Genomic DNA, 23,441 nt, shown 5'->3' with positions numbered 1-23,441 from the left:
ATTGAATTATTTCCATCCACCTTCAGAGGATGGAAATAATGCTTGGTCTAATACAATATTTAAGTATGTGTAGCACCATATGCTGGCAGAGTGTAATTGGAGATGAAACTGCGTAAATCGAAGCCTTCAAGTTGCAGTCATGGGAAAGGACAATGCTATCACAGATTTTGAAAATTACGTAATTGTCAAGGATCAAATGTAGTATCTGATAGTTCCATCTGGATACGTACGCCATTTTGAATCCTTGACCCACAGTGGTTAACGAACATGGAATTTTGCTGAACACGTGAAACCACTCTCACCCAACAAAACCGGAAAGACGCAATGTTAGGATGATCAACCGGTGACGAATAAACCTCATGCGGGATAATCAAATCACGTTATGAAGTTGGATGTCGCAATACAACATTGCGATTGCAAGAGCGATATACCAAGTGAAGATATACGCGCTTTCGCGTGTGAATTCCACAGCCATAAAACAGTCTCTTCTCCAAAAGTTATGGTTGAGAAGACGAAAGGCAGTTGCACGCAGGGAGAAAAAGAGAAGTGGGGAAAAAAAGGTATGTGCAGGTCCAACTAATCGCAGTTTGTGCTTTAGCACACAGATGAATGCATGTGCGTATCGCAAGTCAGTTACTCATATTTTGTTACTCATTATTCAAAAAGGCAATTCGTTGTTTGTTGCAGTTTAGTACACATTTCTGTGAAAGCAGATTTTCGCTCTACTGCGTCAAAAACAAAATACAGAAGAAAGTTGGATGCTGTTCCAGATATTAGAATTCGGCTGTCCACAATTAAACCAAATTTTGAAATAATCTTGAAAGAAAAGAAGAAGTTTAATCATTCGCATTATTTACCAGTTTTGAATTAACAGTATTTGCTTTTCTGTTATTAATCTTTTTTTTTTTTTTTTTAATTTTTTGTTTTCTTTATAATCAGTAAAAACTGTCAGGGTTCCAAAATTTTTTTATCAAGATGAAAAGGGCTCCCCGATTAAAATAAGTTGGGAACCGCTGTGATGGAGAAATGGGATTAACGATCGCTAATATTTCGTAAATTTTTTTATATCTTCTTGACACGATATCTGTCAGACACTGCACAGCATAGCGTGATTTCCGATTCTTCTTGATGTTCCTCCAGTTACGTGCAGTGTCGATAATTACTTCAAGAACGAGACCCTATACCCCCCCCAGAGAATATATCCCAGCATTAATCTGCCTGAATGTTTTCTAGCTATGGTCAATCAATACACAAACAGGACCACGCTAACATGCACACAACCATGGACGCATGTACACAATTAATATGAATTATCCCAGTCATTCGTAATACTCCACCATGTAATTAGGACGAAGCATTGTGGATATTAAATAATAATAATAAGAAGAAGAAGAAGAAGACCGTGTTGTAAAACCGGGTGATTATTCAATTTAGTTTGTAAACCAGAGAGAGAGGGTGGAGAGAAAAAAATGGCAGTTTCATGTTATTACCAAAGAGAGAGAAAGAAAATAAGTTTTATTTAGTTTTTCAACCCCACTCCCCCCACCGAGTTCATTCTGTTGAATGCATAAAAGAAATAACCGATTTGCAAAATTTCAAGGTTCTAAATACAAAATGAGAATAATTAATTTACTGTATGGTGAGTACAGAACCATACAGTAAATTAATGCAATTATAATTAAGAAATATAATAAATATGCAAATAATGAATAATTTATTATTTTGGGTACTTTTTATGAACGTCTTTTTACTCCCTTTAGAAATAAAAGGCAGACGATTTTTTATTTATAATTTTTACTATTATTATTAAAATAATTTTAAAATATTTTTTCAACTGGTTTAAAGCCAACATAAATTGCTGTTTATATTTTTAAAACTTTGTAAAATTGCTTTAAAAGAATGCATCATGTTTAGTTGCTCGAAACTTTTTCAGCGAAAGTTTTTTTTTTTCATTTTTTCTTATTTCAAGTTGCAATAGTTGACTATTTTCACATCGAGAAAGTTCTAATGAATAGAAGGAGGCAGTAATCTAACACTCATAATAAAGAAGAAAAAAAGTTACTTCCCCAGGTGAGGCTCGAACTCACAACCTCGGCATTACTCAAAGTACTGTCTTATAAGTACCGCGCGCTAACCAGTTGCGCCACTGGGGAACCTGCGAGGCTTTCTCTTATAACAGAGAATATACACAGCTGTAGTGGTTGTAACAAAGATAAATTATGTTTAAAAAAAATGTTATAACAACGTAATGTTTTGATTTTAAAAATAATGTTATTGAACGTTTAGGTTATTGGACTGATTATCCAAAGAAGCATTTGTTCTTCCGGAGAGAAGGAGCGAGAGAAAGAATAATTAACATTATTTTGAAAAAATATCAGAGATTGCCATATTATTTTTAATTTGTACGTTATTATTTCAGATGTAAAACAGCTTCGGTTGAAATGGGAAGAGGAGATGAAGGCAGCACTTGCTGAAAATGATCGTGAACTTACTCATATGAAGCAGTCTTACGAAGAAAAACTTCGTCAATGTAGCAGATCTCGATTGGTAACTCAAATTTTATATCTTGAGGAATATAATTTATTCTTTTAAATAGGAATTACTGTCGTAGGATCCTAAAATATACAACGAATATACGAATTTTTAAGAGGTTATTTTAAAAAAAAAGAAAAGAAAAATCGTCAGCTAGAATGTCATATATATTTTTATTTTTTTTCATTTTTCACATTTTAGGACTTATTTTGTATGATCAAAGACAAAGCAGGAATAAATTTTACTGCATTCATAAATGTGAAGGGGGGAGGGGAAAGTAAAATTCCAATGATTAGAAAAAAGTTAACTCCGTATATATTTACTCGATCGAGGTTCCTCCTTAAATTACTATATGTCTTGGGATTGGATGTCGATCTGTTTATTAGATGTCTGAATCGGCTTGAAATATTTTTACGTTTTAGCTGTAAAGAAAGTTTTCGGTTTGCTGCTAACCTCGAGAGAGTGCCTGCTCCACACATACACACAAATATCTAATATAGGACATGTTTACAATTTTTTGTCGATTGGATGTATTTAAAAATATGTCGCCTTGTTCAGCAGCTAGAAACCAATATGGATTCAAGAGGATCCACAGGATCGTCTAACCAATATTACCTTTAGTTCCTTCAAAATTTAAAACCAGTTTCCAGATTACAACGTTCATATATGTTTTCCTATAAGTCTTTTTTTTTTTTTTAAATAAAATAAATAAGTGAATAAATGAATCATAATCTTTTAAATTTTTCTACATTAAATAAATTTACAAGTGCATTTAAAAGTAAGACGAAACATACTGAGATTAAATTTAAAAATAAAACTGTTAAATTCTTTGGTATTCTGCTAATACGATAGTTAAAAATCTGAAATGGACTCGACAAACCAGTAGATTCCATAGATTAAAAAAGTTTTTATATTCTCAAGTAATTTTCTCATGGTTCCATGATTCCAATGAGTACAAGTACTAATTTTTTTTTTTCAAATATTTTTTTTTCCCCCACTGAACATTATCAGAATTTCCATCGGTTTTGGTTACATTGGGTAGATGAAATAAAAAGCGGGACTCTAGAAAAAGATGTTGCGCATTCCACTAGGATTCAGGATTCATTGTCTAAATAGCGATTACGAATAATATTTGGTATTAAATATGCAAATAGAACTGCTTAATATTATCAACTGACCAAGTTTTCTCTGTTTGTAAAGGACGACGAAAGACTAAGAATTGAAGAGGAAAAAAAGATATGCCCTCACTTTTCCAATTTAAACTTCGATCCCATGTTAACAGCAAAGATTACACATCTCTTAAAGGACGGGATTAACTTCGTTGGAAAACGTGAGGATGCTGATATTGCTCTCCTAGGACCAAGGTATGAATAAAGTTATATTTTACTAACAACTAAATTATAAAAACAATGAAAAATTCAAGAATACTAAAATAAGCATAAGGAAATTTTGTGTTAGGCTTTGTTTCTTTGAAAAGATTTTTTTTTTTTCTTGCTAAGATATTCAGTTTTTATTGTCAACTTTAAAACGGAATAATTTGAATACAAAAAAGTTCAAGACGTGCTGCTTTTTGGGTTCAGTTGATCCGAATGTGTAAATCAAACCCGTACAGCAAGCCTTGAACTTAGATCTTTTCAAAAACCAAGCAGAAATCCAAATTTTTGAAGCAGCTCAAACTGGAATTAGCATATCATAAGCGCTACTGATTAAAGATCGAAATTGTGATATTTTAAAAGGTGCCTTGAAGGGATTTTGATGATGATGGAATTATTTAAAATCTTCTTCTTCTTCTTCTTCTTCTTCTTCTTTTTTTTTTTCCCGTGCGTATTAGACTAAGTCGTTTGTCACTGCCAAGTAACTCGGCTTCTTTGAAACCTAATTAATGCTCAGAAATTAATGTTTGATGGTTAATACTGTGTAGTATTGTGACTGTCAATTGTGTGTGTTCTTCTGACCTCTTTGCCTATTTCATGAAATGAAAAACATTCCACCACCGTATGAGACGGGCTAACTCATATTTAACTAAAAGATCTTCATAAAGGTTCTTCTCGTCCTAGACGGATTCTAATGCAGATCTTTTCAACTAAAGGACCTCGTAGAAACCGACTGAGCTACGGAGTCTAAAAGCTTTTTAGATCTTTGAATCGAAAGCTGATAAAAGGCGAATGTGCGGACTTTTCAGAAATTATATGTTATAAATAGTGCCATAACATAGCAATTTATATTATTATGTTTGAATTCCCATCACGGATACCTCAATTAATTCCATGATTCAATGATTTGGTCATTTTCGATCTCACTAGAATTCAAACTTGACTGTGTTTGCTGTTAAAACGTCTTTAGGTGGAATGTGAAATTCCTAGTGTTATACCGCCATCCTGATTATTGGAAGCCTGAAATGCTATGTGTTTAATATCAAAAACAGGAATCATGGTTTATCTAATCCCGCCATGGCAAAAAAATGTAGGATAGGTTTATATTTTTTTGTGGATTGAATATATATATATATATTTGAAATTTATATTTACAAATAACACAAATATTACTAATAAACAGGTACCGAGAATAGCTGAGAAAATTGAATGTAATATATTATAGTGAATGAGGGTCTGATAATTACCATACCGCAAAACCATTGAATATGGTGGAGCTCGAGAACTTAGAGAATTTAATAAAAAATCTTAAAGGTCCCAGTGTAAACTTGTTGCTGGAGAGAGGAAACAAAAATCAGAACCAAAATGTGTATGTGATTTGGCAGGACGGAGTTTTAAGAAAATGACTCACTCACAGGTCATCGTAATCCTTTTAACTTTCTTTCCTTCCTCAGCTCATTGACTAGAGCTTGAAGGATGGTATCATAAAGTTATTGCTTAAATAATCTAATAGTTATGTTATTTATTATTTTTCTGATTTTATGAAGCAGTAGCGGTGTATTATAATACATCACGCTGCTATTTAATGTGCTATGAATGTTTTAATTCGAATGATAATATTAACAGAAAAATCAAACACTACGGCCTTTAAAGGACAAGATCCAGTAAGAACTAATATCGTAATAGATAACAAGATTTCAGAACAGGTGAATTCATTTAACTACCCAGGATGTATGATTGGATATGAAAATGAAAAAGATATAAAACTAAAAATTGTGAAATATTTAAAAATAACGGGTGTAATTAACTCTATATTTATACCTAACCTAGTACAAAAACAAACCAGACTAAAAGTATACAATACATTATCCCTACCATTCCTATTGTATGGAAGTGAAATCTGGACGATAAAACAAAAAGACAAACAAAGATTAATGACAGCTGAAATGAAGTTTATGAGAAAAACTGCAAAGTATACTCTATTTGATAACAAAAGAAACGAAGAAATTATGAAAGAATTAAACCAGGAATCAGTAATAGAAAAAATTAAAAAATATAAACATAAATGGATGGAACACGTTGAAAGAATGAAATAGAAAGAGTTCCAAAACAAGCCTTAAATCCATTCATTAAATAATCTAATAGTTATCTAATCTGATTATTGGAACACGTTGAAAGAATGAAAATTTTCAAAACAAGCCTTAAATTCCTAGTATTATACCGCCATCCTGATTATTGGAAGCCCTGAAATGCTATGTGTTTAATATTAAAAACAGGAATCCTGATTTATCTAATCCCATCATGGCAAAAAAGAGTAAGATTATATAAAATTATATTTTATATTACACATGTTTATATTACAAACCATTATGAAAAAGAAAACCAGGACGTCCTCTTAAGAGACTCAACTTCTAAGGACGGAACAGGCCACTCTAGGCCAAAATCCCTGACAAGCATGTGGATGATGATGTATGTTTTAACTCACTGATTTGTTATTTCTCAACAGGAATTTAAAGTGAACTTGTTAATTCATATAATAGCAGATGTTTAAAATGATTCCGTTTGATAGGCCACGTCTGTAATTTATATTATTTGTATAAACTGTTATGTAATATAGGTTGATGTATTCACAATTTTCTAGAATCACTGTTAATTTAATCTTATCGCTATGTGTTACTTTGTCCTGAAAGTAAGTATCGTGATTTACATTTCTTGCAGCATACAGGAAAGACATGCTGCTGTAACATGGCATGATAACGGTGCTATTACTGTGGAGAAATGTAATAGTGACTGTCGAATATTATTAAATGGAGATGCAGTGGCCTCTCGTGCACTACTCTCTGACAATGATAGGTGAGTTGAAGTTATCAAATACGAAATCCACTTTCATACCATGATTTTTGTTCGAGTGATGGGGAAAAATTGTCCTGGAAAGAAACAGTTAACCCAACAAACAAAATTGTTTCTTTTATTCTTTCTTCTTTTAAGCTTTTTTTAATAGCCATTTTTGGTTATAGGCCAACCCCATTTGTCTTTATCCATCTATCGCTTGTCATCCATGCAATATGTCCTGATGACAAGCGATAAATGGGCAAAGACAATCAACCCAGTGACATCTTCTAGGCATTCATTTTCATATGGAAGACGAATGCTTGGACAACCAGAGAGAATATGAAAGGATGACCTAGTGGAGATGTTGGAGAATGTTTGTGTCGGAAAGCCTTCAACAAAGAATGAAGAAGACAAATGGGGTTGGCCTATAACCGGTGCAGTGGCATCTCGCGCACCTGCTGCCGATGTCCATTTTAATTTAAAATCTCTTCTTTTATATCCAACACTTTTGTTTCTTTTCTTATACCCTGATTCCTTATTTTTCTTAAAGACTGATGTTTAGCATGGCTCTCTCTCTCTCTCTCTCTCTCTCTCTCTCTCTCTACATTCTTCACTGTTTTCATTATTCTGTCCAATAGCGTAAATTTTGTCAAAGTTTAGTTATTGGCAATGTTTCTGATCCATATGTCATAACTGGGATAACGCACTGGTTGAAGAGTTTGACTCTTTTTTTTTTTTTTTTACTGCACAGAAACTAAACTAAATATAATTACAATAAAAAAGAAACTATTTAATACTCAAGTAAGTCGCTACAAACTCAAACCTAAAATATAAATGTCCAATACTATGAGGAAAGTTTTCCAGATCTGGACAAAAATGTATGCTGATGATGTACACTCTACATACGAGGGTGGTTTGAAACGTTTTCGGCCTGGACCATAGATGACAATACTATCGTAACATTTCTTTCTTCTGAGTTGGTATATCTGTCATTAAGCATCCATGTGAAATTCCAAGTCATTCTACCAAGTAATTTGTTTTATACAGCTGTCTGAAGCAAACGTGTGGTCTGTGTCCCTTGAAATGGATAAAATTGAGTATTGTACGGTTATAACATTCTTTATAAAAGAAGGTTTAACTCCAAACGAATTTCATTCGAAGTTCATAAAAGTTGATAGGCACTCTTCTTCTTCGTTTTCGAAAATTAAGAAATGGGCTGCCGAGTTTAAACGTGGCCGTACCAGCCTTGAAGACGATCCACGTGAAGGACGTCCAACACGTGTAACAACACCAGAAATCATTAATGAAGTGTACGATATGGTATTGGATGATCGGCGAGTCAAAGTGCTTGAAATTGCTGAGACTATAAGCATTTCAAAAGAACGTGTAGTATATATTTTGCATGAAGAATTGCAAATGAAAAAGCTTTGCGCAAGTTGGTTTCCGCGCTTGCTCACAGCAGATCAAAAACGCACTCTTATGAAAATCTCTAAACAGTGCTTGGAGCGTTTTAACAAGAATAAAACTGATACTGTGCGTCTATTTATTACTCTGGATGAGAATTGGATTCACCATTACACACCAGAATCCAAACAGCAATCAAACAGGGGAAAAAAGCTGGTTGTTCAGCTCCAAAGAAGACAAAGTCGGTTCCGTCAACAGGAAAGGTCATGGCATTCAGTGTTTTGGGATGCTAAAGGCATTTTGTTTATTAGTTATCTTGAAAAGGATAAAATAATAACTGGAGAATATTATTCCGATCTTTTAACCAGACCAGACGAAAAAATTCGTGAGAAAAGACCCAGTTTGCAGAATAAAAATATCATCTTTCATCAGGACAATGCATCTGCCCACAAAGGTATTTCGGCAATGGGAAAATTAAGGGATCTGTACTGTGAATTGTTGGAACATGCACCCCATTCTCCAGATTTGTCTCACTCTGACTTCTATCTCTTCCCAAAACTAAAACTCTTCCTCGCTGGTCAGCGTTTTTGTTCGAATCAAGAGGTGTTTGCAGCTGTAGAGGGGTATTTTTCAGATCTTAATGAGAACCACTACAGGAACGGGATAATGGTGCTGGAATAAATGTATTAGTCTTAAGGGATATTATGTTAAAAAATAATAATAATTTGAAATTATAATTTCGTTTTTTCATTGTTATGCCGAGAACCTTTCCGACCACTCTCATATAAACACCTCCTCTAGTAAAAATAAATCTCTCTTCTAGATAAAATTATTTCGTCTTTCGGAAATATATTGAGATCTCAAATTGCTGTGTGCTAGGAGTTACTGAATCTTTTTGAAATGTTTCTTTGAAAAATATCATAAAATTTGTCCCTCTTCTCTTGATTGATATAATAAACTGTAATTTACATTTTAAATTATAAGTATAAGTCATTTATACTTTATTTACGCTTTTTATTTCCTTGAGTAAACGAGGCCTTGTAGCTCTATCTAACTTTTGGAGGCTGAGGAGCAGTTCAATCTACACCTGTAGCCAATCAGAGATGGCTGGCCTATGACTATCACCGACTTTAAACAGCAACCGATGAAGAGATAGGCAAACAATTGCTGCCATCTCATGGTACCTAATCATAATATGTTACTGTCTGAAATAATGTTAGATCTACGGTCGATTTTTTTGAATTATCGGGACGAAAAACACGATTTTCCGGGAGAAAAAAAAAACCCCACTTGCCCGTGCCAGAGATAGATTAACTCGGGAAACGGTCGAAGAAAGGCTTAGAAAAAGTTCCTCCACGCGGCGATTAGACTTGAATTTAAGTCTATCTGGCGACCTAGTGCAGAGGATGCAAGTGTCATTTCCACTATGTTACACAGGCCTGCATATAATGTATAATATATATATAATATATATTGAGTTTTCATTATATTGTTATTATGTTTTTCAGAGTAATGTTTGGAACTACGCAACTCTACGTTTTCATAAATCCCAAGCAATACAGAGATCCCAATAAGCCATTTACGATGGCTACTTATGAAATGGCTCAAGAAGAAATTCTCACAAAATCCGGGATTTCAATGAACGGAGACGATCAATCAATCGGTATGACTTTTAACAAGTTTCTGCATGGTTTGAAAGGAAAACATTTTCAGTTAACATTTAAAAGTAACAGTTCCAAATGTTACTTTACAATTGTCATCATATTGTGATTGAAATGTCAATTGTGTGAAATGAGATAAACTTAAAAAATACAGTATATGAATTTATATTTTTGCAAGGTTGACAGATTATCTTATTGCCTCTTAATAGTTCACATGTATACATGTTCACATATATTCACATATATATATATATATATATGTGTTCACACGTTCACATATATATATATATGCAGTGATTAAAAACTTTTATATCCACGTGCTCATGTATGTGAATATATACATGAGCATGGTTTTATTCGTTGGAATAAATTCTGTTGTCACATGATTAAATTTTATACCTGTTAAGTTTCTTTCTTCACTAACTTCATTTTGTTTTTTTTTATTGAAATTAATTATTATTAAGTGAATTCATACATTTAATTATTATTATTTCATTCCTGGTGGACCATTCTTATTGCACAGTTTCTTTAACCTAATTTTCTTTTGAATTACAGTACTTAAACTCGAGTAGTATAATACTTATTACAAGTTACATGGAACAGTATATATTGTTGTAGAATACTTAAGTTACATACTAATTAAAAAGGCGTATATGAAATGATTCAGTTTGTTAGTCCACTGTAACTGAGGGACCTGAGGAAAATAGACTCATCTGATCGCTATAATATGAGTCCATTATGCTCAAAAAAAAAAAAAAACGGCTGTATATGAATATCCAGAGACGCCGCGTTTCATAAATGTCTTCTTCAACAAAACTAATATGATACAGATTAAAATTACTAACTTATCAAATATATCACAAACAAATTATTGATCTGTGTATAAACAAATTAATGATCTGTGGGCTTCAAAAACTAGCTAATAGACGTAGGAGAGGAGATATGATAGAGGTATTTAAATTGTTAAAGGAATTTTACAGGATTGATACTGATGATATTTTTAAGACCAGTGCAGGATGTGAGAGAACGAGGGGGCCATCCCTGGAGATTGTGTAAGAGTGTGGTTAACAAGGGCGTTAGGACTAGATTTTTTACTTGGAGGGTTGTGAATGGGTGGAATGCTTTGCCAGAGGTGGTTGTGAATGCTTCAAGTGTGAATGAATTTAAGGAGAGGTATGACAGGTATTGTGTAAATAATGGTTAGTGTGTCAATGTCGGGTCTCCCGCGATGAGTCTTTTGACTCCATGGAGACACCGTTAAAATAATAATAATAATAATATTAAATTAGTGTTCAAGAGATAATCATTAACCGCTCTCCCCCCCTCCTCCTCCCTCCTCTCGCAATAAGTTTTCAGTGGTCCCCTTTACAATTTTAGTAGGATCGTTTGAGAGCTTTGAGTTCACTAACTCAGTATGAGATTTTAATGAACTGAATTACTCAGGGAACTCCACAGAGCTACACAAGCCACTGATTGTCATCATTATTATTAACCGAGTACTTCCATGTATGATAGTCCCAAACTCATCACTGGACGCCCGCAGTAACCATTATTCACAATATATCCACACACCTCCTGCAATACTTCAAAAACACCATATGTTACGTGAATAACTTTTTGACTTCCACTCTGTAAATTTGCCGGTTTCCTTTCTTGTGGTATATTACTTGTCATAGATGGTTTCCTCTCTTCAAATTTCTCCATCAATGCCATTGCACCCAAAACTGTACTTTCTCTCTTTATTCCTTATATACATACACGACATTTCTCTCTCTCTCTTACTAACCTCGAATAAAGGATCTGAAGTTTCACACTTTTATAATTTTGCTGATGACAATGCATTTCATTCCTCTTCTTCATTTAACACTTGTTAGAATGCTCCAAATTTCAAGATTCAAGATCTTGCATAACCTGTAATTTAAAAATTAATCTCCAAACCATTCTTCATTGAGATGATCTTGACAACCTAATGAACTTTAACGCTACCAAAACAAAGCCATATGTTGTTGTTGTTTTTTGTAGTAAAGGTCTTGATCGCTTTTTCTTAACTGTAACTGTAACTTGAATGTTTCATCCTGCTAACTAGCCACAAGAACACACACACACACACACACACACACACACACACACACACACACACACACACACACACACACACACACACACACACACACACACACACACACACACACACACACACACACACGCACGCACGCACGCACGCACGCACGCGCGCACACACACACACACACACACACACACACACACACACACACACACACACACACACGCACGCACGCACGCACGCACGCACGCACGCACGCACGCGCGCACACACACACACACACACACACACACACACACACACACACACACACACAGACACACACACACACACACACACACACACACACACACACACACACACACACACACACACACACACACACACACTCAGGGAACTCCACAGAGCTACACAAGCCACTGATTGTCATCATTATTATTAACCGAGTACTTCCATGTATGATAGTCCCAAACTCATCACTGGACGCCCGCAGTAACCATTATTCACAATATATCCACACACCTCCTGCAATACTTCAAAAACACCATATGTTACGTGAATAACTTTTTGACTTCCACTCTGTAAATTTGCCGGTTTCCTTTCAATCCACACACACACACACACACACACACACACACACACACACACACACACACACACACACACACACACACACACACACACACCATATGCTAGCTTCCATAGTTCCAACACATACCCAGTTAGCCGGTATCATATCTAGCTTCCATAACCCTAATAGTCACTAGACTTCGCTAGCGAAATGAACTGAATAGTTTCTCTGCTTTCCAACCAACAGGTTGTGGTTTCGAATACCACTATGCATGGATGTTTGTGAAAGTAAACGTGTAAGCAGCAAACAATATCCATCCAACAGCGAAATCACTAACCCATAGGGGTTTGAAGTGGTTCGAAAATAATACTACATGTTTAGAATGTCTAGACCAGGGATTCCGATTTATCTACCTCCTAGTCTGAAATGTTACAATCTTTTGTCGGCGGAAAGAATTGCTTTGGCTAATCATAAACAACTAGAAGGAGAATCATGATGCATAGCTCATGGCGTCTTTAAACATCACTAATCGTTTAAATTAACAAATTATACGAATAAGCCCTTGAAAAAGGTATTTCTCTATTCATGTATGAATTGAGAAATATATACAAAAATATTCATATAACAAAATTTCAAAGTCTATTAGATGAAAGTGAAACGCGTTGTTCTGTTTTGTTCCAAATGGTAAATGTCAGATGGTCATGAGCCTCCTCTTGATGAGACAAAGATGAGTTCTTTGTCATTGTCTTTCTGTGGGACCACTCTTTTCTCCAATATTTTTATGTATTGGTCACTTTTCATCATACTGTCAACAAGTACAAGTGATCCTGGACCGCCATGTGTAAAACACCCCAGAACATCTTCTTGCTGGATGTTTAGTAGGAGCTTGTTGAAGATGGGCTGGAGAAATCGTCTCAGCTGCTGATTTGTGAACATAGGGTGTGTGCTCTCTCTCTCTCTCTCTCTCTCTCTCTCTCTCTCTCTCCCTCCCTCTTTGGACAAAGAAATGGCTCTCGTCTGAGAATATGACCTTCTTCCACTTCTCACCACTTCAATATTTGTACACTTTTCTCCACTGGAACCTATTTTTCTGCATAGCCTTCGTCAACAGTTGTTTCTTTTTTGGTCTATGGGCAGTCTTCTCTACTTCCAACAATCTTCGACGGACTGTCACATGAGAAACATTAATTCCACTAGCTGCCAAGTCTCTATTTAAGTCTACAGTAAACAATGCTGGATTGCATTGCTGGATTGCTGGATTCATTTGCTTTTTCCTAACTGGTAAACTATCTTGAGTAAGCGTAGTTTTCCTTTTCTGTCAGAAAAGGTACCTGTCTCCCTAAACTTCTTTACAATCTCATTAACATACTCAAACGAACACCACACTCATTGTCAATTTGTCTTTGAGTCATGGATGTGTGCCGAGAAAGAGTACATATTTTGAACGGTTTCTTGGAGATGTATCCATTTTATTACTACACAAAATGAATAAAACACTACAAATGTCAAGTTGTAGTGATCAAGTTTTAATAGTGTAGTGTTACACTATTAAAAACGCCCAACACCATTAATAACCAAAAACTTGAAAATTCGGCTTGTTTCGATTAATTTGTTCGCTACTCAGCGGTTCTTAACATTTTAGTAGTCGTGGCCCCCTGGTTTGTAGTAACATAACAATAATAATTAAACTTTTTTTTAAATACTGGTTTTACTTACTGATTATAATAATGAAAAAAAAATCAGAAAACAAAAATCAACTTTACTTAAATATATTTTAATGAGACCGCTGTTGTTGACCACTCTCTACTAATTGATCTATTCTTGCTTCCATTGTGTTACTCAATGCTATTCACATGCAGGAGTATTTGGAGTCGATTTCATTCTTTCGTTTTAATATTTACCATTGTAGAAAATCCCTTTTCACACAAATATGTAGAAACAAAAGGTAACAAATTGCGAACGGCAATTGTAAACAGGTGCGGATATTCCCTCCGAATATGTATCCAAAATTGGACCAAACTTTTCTTCTTGAAAACGGAGATCAGACTTAAATCCTTTGTCAATTCCAGTAGTGTGTCATCGTCCGTTCATAATAAATTTGTATTTTCGCAGTTATTATATGGATCGAATTGTAGTGTTGCCAGCAAAGAAAGACTTGTGGCGCCTCTGCAGAAGAAACTACTAAATTAAACTGAATTAAATTCAGATTACTAATACAAAACAATACAAGTTTGAAACAAAGTAAAATAAAGAACAAAAAATAATTATTTTAAGAGGTTTCAAAATTTAAAACACTAGAAACGTTGTATAAATTTTCCGTGGCCTCCTAGTTAAAAATCACTGCGCTACCGTACAACAATCGGTTAATCTATAACATCAAGTGCCATGAGCTAGATCAGTGGTCGCCAAAGTGGTCGATATCGATCCCCAGGGGTCGATATAACATTGTTAGGGGTCGATTGGAGGTCGATAGATAGAAAAATATAAGACATCATTGTATGGGTAATATTTAATTCGGTTAACTTGGATTACCTCCATCCTGAATGACAACACAATTAAGAATGAATCGTGGGAACAGTGACATGAATAGGACGATTGTAAGATGGAGCAAGGTCATGAAAATAGTTACGGAGGCCAATCAAGTAGGCCAAAATGAGTATTTACCGATAAACGGATGTCGGTGGCTCCCGCCCGGCTGGCGCGTACATGGTTGAAGCTGGTTTCAGGCATGTTAATTCCATTGTAACAAAACAAAGAAATAAGCTAGATATAGAGTTCCGTGGCGATTTAAGGCTGAAACTTACTAATTTTGAACTCGACATTTCTAATCTTGTCAAGAGTCACGAAGCACACACCCTTCACATTGACAACGTTAGTATATTGTATACTAAGTTGATAAAAGTCTTATTTTCATTATTTAAATGAAGGGGATATTAAATCCCACATTATTTTAAAGACGAATAAGAAACTCAAAGATCGGAATCAAAGTTTCATGCCGAATCTGGGATTTAATATCCCCTTCATTTAAATAATGTTACATCGCCGAAGTGAAGCCCATTGGCTCTTTTATTTAAGTCTTATTTTCACATATATAAGGAGGATTGTATTATTGTTATTTTGTTATCTAAATTAAATTTTATATTTTACATATTATTTATCCCTCCTATTAAATATGTAATGTTAAGAAGGACGTCAAAAACAAAAACGTATCCCTTTGACGTTAAGCCAATATAATAATATATACTGTATTATACATACAATAAACACTGTAACTATAAAATAAACAATCTAAAAACTCACATAAGCGTCTTTTTTTGCTTGTCCTATTATAATTACGTGATAGTAAAATAAGGGGGGGGTCGATAAAAAGTCAAGAAACTCTTGAAGGTGTCGACGGTCAAAGAAGTTTGGCGACCCCTGAGCTAGATGAAGCAAATAGATACTAAATCATTATCATCATCATGCTCTCTCATCAAACAGATACTAAATATTACAAAATATATTACATAAATATAATATTACAATATAATAATAATGATTTATCAAAATAAATCATTATATTAAAATGATAATTTTAATGTTTAATAATTAATTACAATTCATTTAATTTTAATAGAATCCATTATTATAGTTAAACGTTCATCATTATATTGAAATGATGATTTATTATAATAAACCATCATCTATTATCAAATAGATTATAAATCATAATAGATAACAGATTTATATACATCAAAGTTCTATTCATCAAGCCTTTCAGAAAATCGGAGTTCAAATTCTTAGTTAACACAGCACAAAACATTTGTTCTTTTTTCTCAGCCTAACAACAGGAGCTTCTCACTATCAAAGCTTTAATGTGATCAACCCTCTTTACATTAAGCGGATAATAGGCTTTTACAATTCAAAATCATACTGCAATTGTAGACGAGAATCCGATCCTATACATTTCAGGCAATTCCGAATCTATTGTCAGAAAGCTATCATAGACCGTTCTGCGGGAGAAAGATGAATGAACATCAGTACTACATTGAGTGCCTAAAACCTCAAAGGTCGGGTCTCCCACGACATGGACACGGTAGACCAAACAGTTCCCTCTGAAGTGATACTCCCCTTCTCCGCGGAAGCAGTTTTAAATAGGAACATCTCTGAACAAGACAGTTCAGAGGCCCTGTTATATCATCCGTATTTAAATCGGAATGCTTGCATTTTTGTACTGCAAAGTTGAGGAGATTCTCATGCATGTAAATACTGTATTAGAAATGATTGGCTATTTGATACGATCCTTCTAGCGCTCAGCACTTGCTATTATTGGTTAAGAGATTGTTGTAATGCATTTGTCTTGTCTTGTCGTGGATTTATCTCTCTTTGCATTGCATGTTTGTTACGCTGATGGATGATCGATGATGCAATGTTAGTTTTAGTAAGAAATAATTCTTACTAAAACTAACATTCGAGAGTGAAACATATTAGGTACGACTATACGTAACATGTTTCACTCTCGAATGTTATGTCACAGCTTCCATTAAAACTGAAATGCGATCATTTCATTCCTCGTTGCAATTTATAACTCTATCTTTCTAACGAATTTACATGATTTTGCCGTTTAAAGTGGTCCAGCAGAACCCAATTGAAATGACTAGACAAATTTTAACGGAGTGTTCAAACACCAAACTTTATTAAATTTCATTCAGCCAGCGTGGAGTTGTCACTATAATTTTGAATCATCCAGTCAATAAAAATGAACCGATTGAAACTCATATTCAGATGGCAAAACTCAAATACCAAAATTTATATAAAAATTTGTTCAGTTAGCAGGGAATTGCTATAATAAGGAATGGACAGATATGGAGACGCCATAAACTAATGTAATGCATTTTTGAGAAAGGTACTTAAATTATTATTACAAGCCAGTTTGCCTTTTCTTGTAAGAGTAGTAATAATAATACAAAAAGATAAATCCAGTTACCTCCATATAAACTGTCTAATCCCTTCTGTTGTAAAATATAATAATAATAATAATAATAATAAAACACTTTTATGAACATTTTAGTTAATAGGAGGAAGATATTAAAAGCGCTTATGAAGCGCTTCTAATATCTTCCTCCTATGGCTCTACAGTCCAATCGAGCCTTGTCTCTTGAATTTGTTGCCTTTATTCCTGTCTGACCGAAAACTTACTTCTCCACTTTTGACATTGCAATATGATTTTGCTATCTTGAAAAATGGTATCCATCTATTTATCTTTTTCTTTTAGTATTTTACCCAGAGTTTTATTATATATAGTGTTCTTAAGAGAACTAATTTTTAACATTAAAAACATCATATTCCATTACAACTTTTTGAACTGGATTAAACTAGACAGTGGGTTCTTTATAGCGTTGATATAGCTCTTGGTTTATCTGATGTTCCAGCGACCATTATCATTCACTGGGCCAAATATTTTTCTATGGATTTTCTTTTCCAAGTCGAAATCAAATTATTCGCGCGTCTTAAATATCCATGTTTCGCATCCATAGATAACAACTGCACGAATTATCGATCTATATGTTTGCACTTTAAGCTGAATACACAAGAGAGAGAGAGAGAGAGAGAGAGAGAGAGAATAAAAAAGCCTGATCACCCCTCTTTATTCGATTCTGCACTTCTGCCAAGTCATTTAGTTGGTTTGTGATCATTGTCCTTAAATATTTAAAATTTTCCACTCTTTTCTGTTTCAAGGTTTCCAGTTATCAACACTTATACATCAAGTAACTGATACTGCCTGGTGTTAATTATTATTTATTATAATTAACAAATTAGCACACGAGATAGGACTAATTTTAGTCCTATCCCGTGTTCTAATTTTTATAATTCCAAATATGTTTGTTCTACTTTCCGTTTGGTACGACATGTTGCAATGTTATCTGCATATATTACAATCTGCACTGAATTATTTATTAGAGTGCCTTTAGTATTTACTGGCAATGATCGGATAATATATTTCAAAGTTATTCAAAAGTATTGGACCTAGGCTATCTCTTCGAGTTACGAGAATGGGACTGTTAAATCATTTTGCATTTTTGCCTGCGCTGCTGAATTTTCAATTGTTAATCTTGTGGGTCTTATTAGATTATTCCAAAATGCATCATATCTCATATTTTTTTTTCTATTAATGTTACCATATTCTTTTTTAATCAACAAAAATCTGATGAATATTTATATCAAATTCCCAAAATTTCTCTAATAATGGTTTAACTATATGTATCTGACCAATTGTATATTTGCCTTTCCTGAAACCAGCTAGGTAGATACCAGTTATTTTCTCCATAAATTGTTTATAATCTGTTCTTGAAAACAGAAGTAAATATTTTGTTATATGTTATGTTACACATTATTATTATTATTATTATTATTATTATTATTATTATTATTATTATTATTATTATTATTATTATTATTATTACGGGCAACTCCAAAGAATCCTTAGCTCATCAAGGGAGGCCCTAAACATCATGTCAAGAACTATTCAACTTTTGCACAGTATCTATCATATTTTGCTTTGAACTCATTCACAGTCATGGCACCCACAACATACTCTGGCTGCTTATTCCACTCATTCACCACTCTCCAAGTAAAAAACCAAGTTCTAACACCCTTGCTAACTACACTCTTGCTCAGTTTCCACGGATGGCCCCTAGTTCTCCCATCACTACACCTGTTCTGAAAAATTTCCTCTGAATGTTTTATGTTATATTATGTTATGTTGTACATAACAAAGAAATGCCTCTATAATTGCCACAAACTGTTTCGTCATTCTTTTTATATATCGAGCAGACCAGATTCTTTCTTCATTCTTTTGCCATTCTTTATTTCTTCCAACCTCCCGTCACGCATTTAGGAGGAGAGAGAGAGAGAGATGATTATAGAAGACTAGCATTACCAGTCCAACGAATCATATTCCAGAGCAATCTCCCTGGAATATGAATATTGTCTAGCTTCTGATCAAGGTATGATCAGAAACTAGACAAGACCAGTAAATTTTTTAAACAAAACCTCATCACCTTCTGGGCATATGTTTCACCACCACCTTCATAAAAAGGGAAAAATCCGTCTGAATAGAATATGCAGTAGGCTATGTTTGGTTGTTTGCTGATGCATTAATAAAAAAAAAAAAATGCAATACCAAGAAAAGAAAAAAAATAGCACTGAACCTTTAAATGATCTGCCCACATGTGTCACGAATATCCTAATATTATATATATATATATATATATATATATATATATATATATATATATATATATATATATATATATATATATATATACATATACATATATATAATAAGAAACTAGTCAAATGTCTAATCACCATAGCAATAATGATAGTTGTAACAATTGTACCTGGGGCCGTTTCTAGGTTTGTTTCACAATATGAGTAAACAAATAAGATTAATTTTCTCTGTGCATACATATTCAATTTATTACTAGATTCTACCTGGACGGATTTCACTCGCATTCAGAATTCTCATCAAAATTTGTCTAACGTTCATTTTTGTTTCAATCTAACCATTTTTAGAGGCACAAAACATGTCGAATTTATACATTGTACTAACCCTGCTCTGCTGGATATAATTTAATAACATTTGGCATATACAGACGTCTAGATGTTTCGGTTTTTGTTTCAATGGGAGCAAAATTTTTATAGGAAAATGAAATGAATTGATATTAAGAATTCTGTGCTGGCTGTATAGAGTTTAATCAAATTTGGTATTTTGGATATCTATTAAAACTGTTGAGGCATTTCAGTTTTGGTTTTTTAAGATCTTGCTATAGACATATAGAGTTTGTTTCATGGCAGTGTTTCAATACAGGAGTGTGTTCTTAAACGACTCTTATGTTCAAGACACTCCGTGATTTTTCTTTCAGTTTTAATTCCCTCTTTATTGTTAAAATAATATGAAATTAGAGTATAATCCCTTCCTCGCTCTTTATTTCTAAAATAAAACGAAATTATACTATATATCTACCCCCTTTTTAAATGCTGTATATATTGTTTTTCTGAAATACTTGGGATCGCTTTCAAAATTTGTCCAGTCGCTTCAGATGAACCTATTTTAATGACAAGATAAAATTATGTATACAAATGTACAAATGACTGTAGATGCACTTGTTGTTTTAACGAATGATGTCACTACTCCGTGATTATGAATGTCCATTTTATGATCGAAACATCCAATTTTATAGTGCACAGAGAGTTTTGTCAGTTAAAATGGTACGATCGAAACAAAAATTGAGAATTTGTAGCGATCTCAAATTTCAGTAGAGATCTCAATAATCAAATTTGAAATAAATCCTTCCAGGAATGAAGATTATATGCATATTAATGGAAAGATAGATGAACAAAATGAATAATAGGAATAATAAAATCATGAAAGGGGGTGAAGTTATTCTGATCAGGGAACTACGTGGGCACCTACGCCACAATACGTACTTTTATTTTCATATGTATATGAATAAAAAATGATCGCTTCAATAAAAGTTATTTATTGAAATTAAAATGATCAGAATAAAAATTATGAGACCCTCTGAAGCGTAGTTGGAAGAACGAAAGCGCCTCGCGTTTACATAGTCTTTTTCAACTGCAGGTGAATCAGCTAATCTCATATTGGAATAACAAGCTTTTTCCCTCCAGGAAACTTTAGTTTTTCATTCCACACACAGGCAAATCAGCTGGTGAACATAGTGGGCGCAGATGGCGTAGTCGTAGTGTACATATGATGGACAGTGGCGAAATGTGTAGACGGAAGATTTAGTAGTGTATGCAGTAGACTCTGGAGTGCCCTTCCGGAATGAATTCTTGGACTCTTTGTTGTGCTGTTTACCTACAAGTATGACATCCCCCCCCCCCTCACGGAATTTCAAATCCGTTCCCCATTTTTTTCTATGATAAAAAAAAAAAGTGTCACCAGATCCTTATCCTTCGATCCCCCCCCCCAACACCATGTCACATTTAAAAAATGCTTTTAAAAATTTCAGACATACTTATTTCTGTATTTGTAACAAATGATGACAAATGATAATATGGATACTAGTCTTTTAAAATCCTTAGGAAAATCGATATCATTAGATTCTGTATATAACCAGCATTTTAAAACGAGTTTTTAATATCTTAATTAGATCTCGTTTACTAAGAACCGATTCAAATATTTTATAAAATTCTTTGCAACGTGACAATTATATGGTATCCACCCTAAGGAAGAGGTGGCGGAAAACGAGATACATTACATTTCTTGTCATTTGATTAGTTATGTGTACTTAAATCTTATACGCATGCATTTTGCATGCATACATTTAATTAGAGAGCGGGGACAAGAAAGAACTCTACAAGAGACAATCTTCCAAACAAAACGTAATCATAAAATTCTACAATTGAAGATGGTGCTAGAGAATAATGACTCACACATCGGCAAGCATCCAATAAGTGGAAAAAGGAAACTATTTTTACTTGTACCAATTTTATTTCGAAACAAAAAGCACATTAATCATTTACAAACTTCTAATATCCTTATCGCAAGCAAAATGCAAATTATCACACCAAAAATAACCTATTTGTTGGCAAAACTGTATCTATTGGAACAACTTATTGGAACAGAAGAATAATAAGTCGTATATGAATACAATTTTTGTGATACATTTTTTCTGGTAATTTCACTAGTTATAGGATGAGTGAAACCGGCCAGAGGAACATGTTCAATTTACAGACATAGCAGGTTTTCTAAGATGCCAAGTTACTTGGTCGTGCTAGGCATTTAGACGTAACACATAAGAAAAATGGAATAATAATAACAACAACTTCAAACTGACTATTTACAATTTACTTAAGCTGCAACGTTTTCGCAGTCGAGTAATTTGTATAGTAATAACCTACCTCGATGAGTCTTTGGACTCCCTAGAGGTGTCATTTAATAATAATAATAATAATATTTTAAATTAAGAGGATATAAAATCCACATTGTTTCAAAACCGAATAAGAAACTCAAAGATTGGAATCAGAGAGTTTCATGCCGAATGTAGTAAACTATAAAGTATTGGCAAACACTAGCGTGAGCTAATGCAAGTGACCCTAGTACGTAGTACAATACCGGACAACTCGTTGCAAAGGTGGGGAAAGTTCAGATCGCTATGCTTAGGTATTTTCCATAATGTAAAAACACATTTCCTTGGAAATGTATGCTGTTATTACATTATGGAGGGAGGTCACTACCCAGACCGGTTTCAGCCTTTTTTGAGGCTTCATCAGTGAGTAGCTAGACCATAATACCAAAGTGTATAGCGAAAAGAACTTATATACTCTGCTATACGAGTTTCCAAAGAGGTGCAACCATTAATAATAATAATAATAATAATAATAATAATAATAATAATAATAATAATAATAAACAGTATCTCATATTACATGATATTTCTCAAGTCATCACAGTCATTTGAAAACTGAGAATTTTTAACATTACTGTATAATGTTGGCATCGTGACGTAAATCTAAGCTGTTGCAGCGAAATCATCTTTCAAAGAAATACCGTGTTATTTATACAGTGATTGACTAAACAGGTCTCTCTCTCTCTCTCTCTCTCTCTCTCTCTCTCTCTCTCTCTCTCTCTCTCTCTCTCTCTCTCTCTCTCTCTCTCTCTCTCTCTCTCTCACTCCCTCGTTTATTCACTGTTAATATTTCTTTTTGATATTTCGACAGAACCATCTATTTTATGTGAGGAGATAGCATTACAAAAAAACTTCGATGTTTCGAATTTTTATTTATTTATTTTTATGGACAGAGGAAGTGCTTAGTAACATATTGAATGATTTTCTTACACGAGGGAAGGAAAATTATATTCTATAGGTCCCAATAGAAATTTTTATATCTCAAAATAAAATATTATTTTGGTAGAATATTCAAAGTAATGGTTTGCCTTTTATGTTGACATGTATTATACTGTAACATAGTCATTCTCTCGATTTTGTCTCGGC

The 23,441-nt window shown here is 33.8% G+C and overlaps 1 protein-coding gene and 1 non-coding gene across 2 annotated transcripts in view; one reads left to right on the top strand and one right to left on the bottom strand.

Moving 5' to 3' along the window:
• The window catches only part of LOC150100217 (kinesin-like protein KIF28), a 308,018-nt gene that overhangs the window by 66,775 nt on the left and 217,802 nt on the right, over nt 1–23,441 (top strand). Inside the window, exons 11-14 of the mRNA XM_090402612.1 lie at nt 2,420–2,547; nt 3,733–3,896; nt 6,624–6,758; nt 9,650–9,804. Of these exons, the coding sequence (XP_090258738.1) occupies nt 2,420–2,547; nt 3,733–3,896; nt 6,624–6,758; nt 9,650–9,804 (582 nt within the window). The remainder of the gene's footprint in view (nt 1–2,419; nt 2,548–3,732; nt 3,897–6,623; nt 6,759–9,649; nt 9,805–23,441) is intronic.
• TRNAI-UAU (transfer RNA isoleucine (anticodon UAU)) lies at nt 2,063–2,153 on the bottom strand. Its single transcript is given in 2 exon segments — nt 2,063–2,098; nt 2,116–2,153. It is a non-coding gene; the product is annotated as a tRNA-Ile (tRNA).

The sequence above is a fragment of the Typopeltis vanoorti genome, chromosome 13 (assembly GCF_054136105.1).
Source record: "Typopeltis vanoorti isolate ZY-2024b chromosome 13, IOZ_Tvanoo_1.0, whole genome shotgun sequence".
Lineage (NCBI taxonomy): Eukaryota > Metazoa > Arthropoda > Arachnida > Uropygi > Thelyphonidae > Typopeltis > Typopeltis vanoorti.
Note: the sequence above shows the minus strand (reverse complement) of the source record. Positions and strands in the feature narration are given on the sequence as shown.